Source organism: Durio zibethinus, chromosome 15, assembly GCF_047325235.1.
Source record: "Durio zibethinus cultivar Kanyao isolate XHJ-2024 chromosome 15, ASM4732523v1, whole genome shotgun sequence".
NCBI classification, from domain to species: domain Eukaryota; kingdom Viridiplantae; phylum Streptophyta; class Magnoliopsida; order Malvales; family Malvaceae; genus Durio; species Durio zibethinus.
This window is the reverse complement of record NC_143176.1, coordinates 16,627,021-16,631,816: the sequence shown is the minus strand read 5'-3', so window position 1 is coordinate 16,631,816 and position 4,796 is coordinate 16,627,021. Positions and strand designations below refer to the sequence as shown.

General features: G+C 36.0%; 1 protein-coding gene across 1 annotated transcript; it reads left to right on the top strand.

The window, feature by feature from the left end:
* Positions 1–627: 627 nt before the first annotated feature.
* Positions 628–4,086, top strand: LOC111302398 (AP2-like ethylene-responsive transcription factor PLT2). Its single transcript, XM_089744297.1, has 8 exons — positions 628–1,127; positions 1,207–1,579; positions 1,712–1,794; positions 2,210–2,298; positions 2,414–2,487; positions 2,611–2,661; positions 2,743–2,819; positions 2,991–4,086. The coding sequence occupies exons 1-8, from the start codon at positions 980–982 to the stop codon at positions 3,719–3,721; spliced, it is 1,626 nt and encodes a 541-aa protein (XP_089600423.1). The 5' UTR covers positions 628–979; the 3' UTR covers positions 3,722–4,086.
* Positions 4,087–4,796: the final 710 nt, after the last annotated feature.

Here is a 4,796-nt window from a genome sequence, read left to right as displayed (position 1 = left end):
ATATTTAAAAATGTCGGGTTTTGGGGATTTAATATTGCATGTCCGTACACACACTTCTTCAACACATGCAGGGAGAGGGGAACTCGGGGATCTTCAACCCATTACATGAGTTTGATCTCTCTCTCCCTTCACTCTTCATTTACTTTCTCTATTACCCTTTGAAATCAAAGCAGAGAGAGAGAGAGAGAGAGAGAGAGAGAGGTAACTTTACGTAGAGTGGTCAATTGGTTTAGACTAGGAGATGATTTGCAGGAGTGTGGGAATGCTGGGCTTTGAGGAGTCATGAATTGCTTAGAACGAGGACCCGAGAGTTCCAATAAACCAAGTGGGGCATAGAAAGAGAAAAAAATATATATATATATAAGAATTTTCAATGTAAGGGAGGTAGGGAATGGATTTTTCCGGTTGGAATTGTGGGTTTGTCTTGCTACAAAACTTTTTTTTTTTTTTTTAAGAAAAAAATGTAATTAATTCATTTTAAGTACTGGAAACTGTTGTTTCTACAATCAGACCTCTTCTAATGATCCTTGTAAGAGGGGTCTCTAAGAAATAAAAAAAAAAGAAACTCTCTTTTAAAGTATGATATATATATATATATGTATAAAGCATTAATTTAATTACTATATTGTATCTTCCTCAAGATTTTCTTCTCCTTTCAGCCTTCACAGCTTCCTCTTCTCTCTTGTTTTCTTCTAAAATACTTTCTTCTTTGCTACAGTAAAAGTTTAAACAAAGAAAGAAAGAGAGAGGAAGAGAGGGAGAATACATATATAGCTGCAAAGTTCAAACCCTAGTCAGTAGTCATTTTTGTAAATCTTTGGTTACAATAGAAATTTGTTTCTATCCGCATTTTAGCCAAAAAGTTTTCCTGTATCATTTCTTTTGTTGATCGCTTCACCTTGTCTTTTGTTTCTTGCAGAAGATTTTTGATTTGTTGGGGGGCTGCATAGTACAGGCTTTGGATTTATAATACATATATATGTGTTCCATGAATTCAAACAACTGGCTCCCTTTTCCTCTTTCTCCCCCTAATTCTTCGTTGCCAACGCATTTGCATTCCTCTCAATCTCATCAGTTCAATCTAGGGTTAGTGAATGATAATATGGGGAATCCATTCCAAGCCCAAGGTACATCTCTTCTCTTGTTCCCATGTTCTTTCTATCTCTTGCTGTTTTTCAATCTAATTTCTCACTCTTGTCTTTACAGAATGGAACTTGATAAACACCCATGATACGAGTGAGGTTCCAAAGGTTGCAGATTTCCTTGGCGTTTCGAAATCCGAAAGTCCATCGTTGGATCTTGTAGCCTTCAATGAAATTCATCAGGCTAATGATTCTGAGTACTCATTCCAAAACAACAGTATTGTGCAGGTGCAAAACACTGTTGTAGCTGCCAATAACAACTATGAGTTCCAAGAAAATGCTAACAACTTGCAGTCACTGACATTATCTATGGGAAGTGGCCGGGGTTCAACCAGTGAAACCAGCGCCGAAAATAGTACTAATATTGTGGAAGCTCCCCCTAGAAGAACCTTGGACACATTTGGCCAAAGAACATCCATATACCGTGGCGTGACAAGGTGAGCATGGATTATTTCATCAACCAAATGGTAGCAGCTTCTCTCTTCTGTTTTACAAGTATATGGAAACTTTTTTGTACTTATTAAATTGGATTTTGAAATGGAAATGGATTATTCTTGTTGCAAGTGCAGGCATAGATGGACTGGAAGATATGAAGCTCATCTTTGGGATAATAGTTGCAGGAGAGAAGGGCAATCAAGGAAAGGAAGACAAGGTAGATCAGCTTGGACTTCTTCTAGGTTTTTTTTTTTTTTTTTTTTTTTTTTTTTTTTTTCATAGGAGGCTACATGGATATTGTGAAGAGGTTGCAAGTGCTAAAATTTAAACTCCGAACCTGTATATTACATCTTTTAAGGGCTTGCTACATGAACCAACTTAATTAATCTTTGGATTCTTCTAGGGTTTTCTTTATCCAGCTATAAGCACTAATTTTAATGTTTACTAACCTATTTCTACATCTTTTTTGTCATGGTTACCTTGGTTTGCATCACTATTGCAGTCTACTTGGGTAAGTACACGAGTTCTCCCAATATATATACCGTATTTGTTTTTGCTTCCTTCTTTTTTCTTCTTTCATCAATATTTCCAAATTTTGGTTGCAAAACTGTTTTAAACACCATGTTGAGCAGGTGGGTATGACAAAGAAGAGAAAGCAGCTAGGGCGTACGATCTTGCTGCACTAAAGTACTGGGGAACCTCCACCACTACTAATTTCCCGGTATATACATATATGTTTTCTTCTGCTGCAGCAGACATCAATGCAGTACTGCAACCAAGAGATAATTAAAAGTATGTCAGCTTTAATTTTGATTTTCTTTTATTGTATATTGTAGATTAGTAATTATGAAAAGGAGCTGGAAGAAATGAAGCACATGACTAGACAAGAATTTGTGGCCGCTATTCGAAGGTACATATATATATCTCTAAGAGATTTTATTTCAAAATATAAGTAAAATCTTGGTCTTATGAAGCAGCCTTTGGAAAGTTATTACTAGACAAGAATTTTCGTTGTGTTTAATGTTCTCTGCAGGAAGAGCAGTGGTTTCTCAAGGGGTGCATCCATGTACCGTGGAGTAACAAGGTAGACTAACAAAATGAACAGCATGCCATCTGGGCATCTCTCACTCTCGGCCCTCTCTAACATACATGTATCTTCATACAGACATCATCAACACGGCAGATGGCAAGCTAGGATCGGTAGAGTTGCGGGCAACAAAGATCTTTACCTAGGAACTTTCAGTAAGTTGACTGATACATGCTGAAATAAAACGAGAATTAGAAGAATTTATTTCCACTTTGAAACTTTCAATAACTCAAACAATTGAACATGTTGTTCATATAAGTAATTTAATTAAGTTCTAAGTTTAAAGCAGTACGAAACTAGCAGTCACTACTTTGTTTCTGATACAGGTACTGAAGAGGAAGCTGCTGAAGCTTATGACATTGCAGCAATTAAATTCAGAGGACTTAATGCAGTCACCAACTTTGACATGAGTCGTTATGATGTAAAAGCCATTCTTGAGAGCAACACATTACCAATTGGAGGAGGAGCTGCTAAACGGCTAAAGGAAGCTCAAGCACTTGAATCATCAAGGAAACGTGAAGAAATTATGGCTCTGGGTTCAAGTTTACAATATGGAAGCTCTAGCTCTAGCCGGTTACAGGCTTACCCTCTAATTCAGGTCCCATTTGAGCAATCTCAACCATTGCTAACTTTACAAAATCACGACATTTCTGAATACACTCAAGACACCTCCTCCTTTCCCCAGAATTATATTCAAACGCAGCTGCAATTGCACCAGCAATCAGGGTCTTACATGCACCAGTCGAGCCAGAATTCTCAATTTTACAACAGTTACATCCAAAACAACCCGGCTTTGCTTCATGGGTTGATGAACATGGGATGTTCTAATTCATCATCTGTTGTGGATAATAATGGCAGCCCTAGCGGGAGTTATAGTGGAGGTTATATGGGGAATGGGATGGCTTCCTTTTTGACAGCAGAAAATGCAGTGCGATGTACAGAAGAGCTAGCCCTGGTCAAGGCTGATTATGATATGCCTTCTGGGGGCTATGGCGGCTGGTCCGGGGACTCAGTTCAGGGCTCAAATCCTGGAGTTTTCTCGATGTGGAATGACTAATTATTAAAGATGTGATGGAGAATTGCGAGAGGAAATGCGGCTGGAGTTAAGAGACCAGATCGTCCTTACTGTTTCTAGTGATATCAATTAAATTTCCAATGCAAAACCTTATAAAGTTAGGTCCTCTTTGAATTGAAAGCCTTCTTTTTGTCTTTTTAATTTTGTTTCTGTATTTTTCTTGATGCTCTTTGCGTCTTACTATTTCTTATTTCTTATCTTAACGTTTAAAGCATATAGCTAATGCTTTTCTCTGACCCCCAATCCAGTTCAATTGGATGTTTATGGGTACAAGTGGGACCCAAATTTTGTATTCGGAAATATTAATATCAAATTGATCAATATGGATTATGGAAGTGCATTCTCTCTAATCTAACAAAAGTCTCTTTTAGCTATTTTCTCGTGTTTGTCTTTGACTTATCCATTTAACTATTATATTTTGTTATTAAAATTAAATATTATTTTATATTTATTATTTTTAAAATTTTTAAAAATAAGTTAGAATTAAATAAAAATATATTATTTATTAATACAAAATTTAATCAGATCAGGTTAGGGCCTGAAATCTATGCCAAAACTGACCCGATGACTTGAACAGGTATAGCTTAACCCTTGTCACCTCTAGTCATATATAAGACCACCTAAAATTAAAATCTATCTAAATCCACTAACCCTGAACTGTTTCTCAACCCTAACTAATTAATGTTTAAGATAATAGACGTCTATCTTACTATTTTAAGATGTTTCTAAAAAATGTCCACTCTTCCAATACTATCTCTCATTGAAATTCTAATTTTATTTTAGGTTGGTCCATCTAACTTTTACAAAACTTAATACCAATTAATAGTTATATAGTAAATTACTTCAGAAAAAGATAATTGCAATGTAAAGAACAAAATAAATCACTCCTAAAATTTTATGCCCAGAAATTATTAGGTAGACCCTCCCTACTACGTACGGTCCAGTCCAATAATATTTTATCACGAAAGCATTGTTCTCCAGCTGGACGAAATTCAAACTTTAATAAACGATTTAAGTGACAAAGAATAATCGGAACATTCAGGGAAAAGAAAAAAAA

Coding starts and splice junctions, on each gene's coding strand:
- LOC111302398 (XM_089744297.1), top strand. CDS start 980: ATGTGTTCCATGAATTCAAACAACTGGCTCCCTTTTCCTCTTTCTCCC. Junction 2,662..2,742: donor ATGTACCGTGGAGTAACAAG/GTAGACTAACAA, acceptor ATCTTCATACAG/ACATCATCAACACGGCAGAT. Junction 2,820..2,990: donor TCTTTACCTAGGAACTTTCA/GTAAGTTGACTG, acceptor TTTCTGATACAG/GTACTGAAGAGGAAGCTGCT.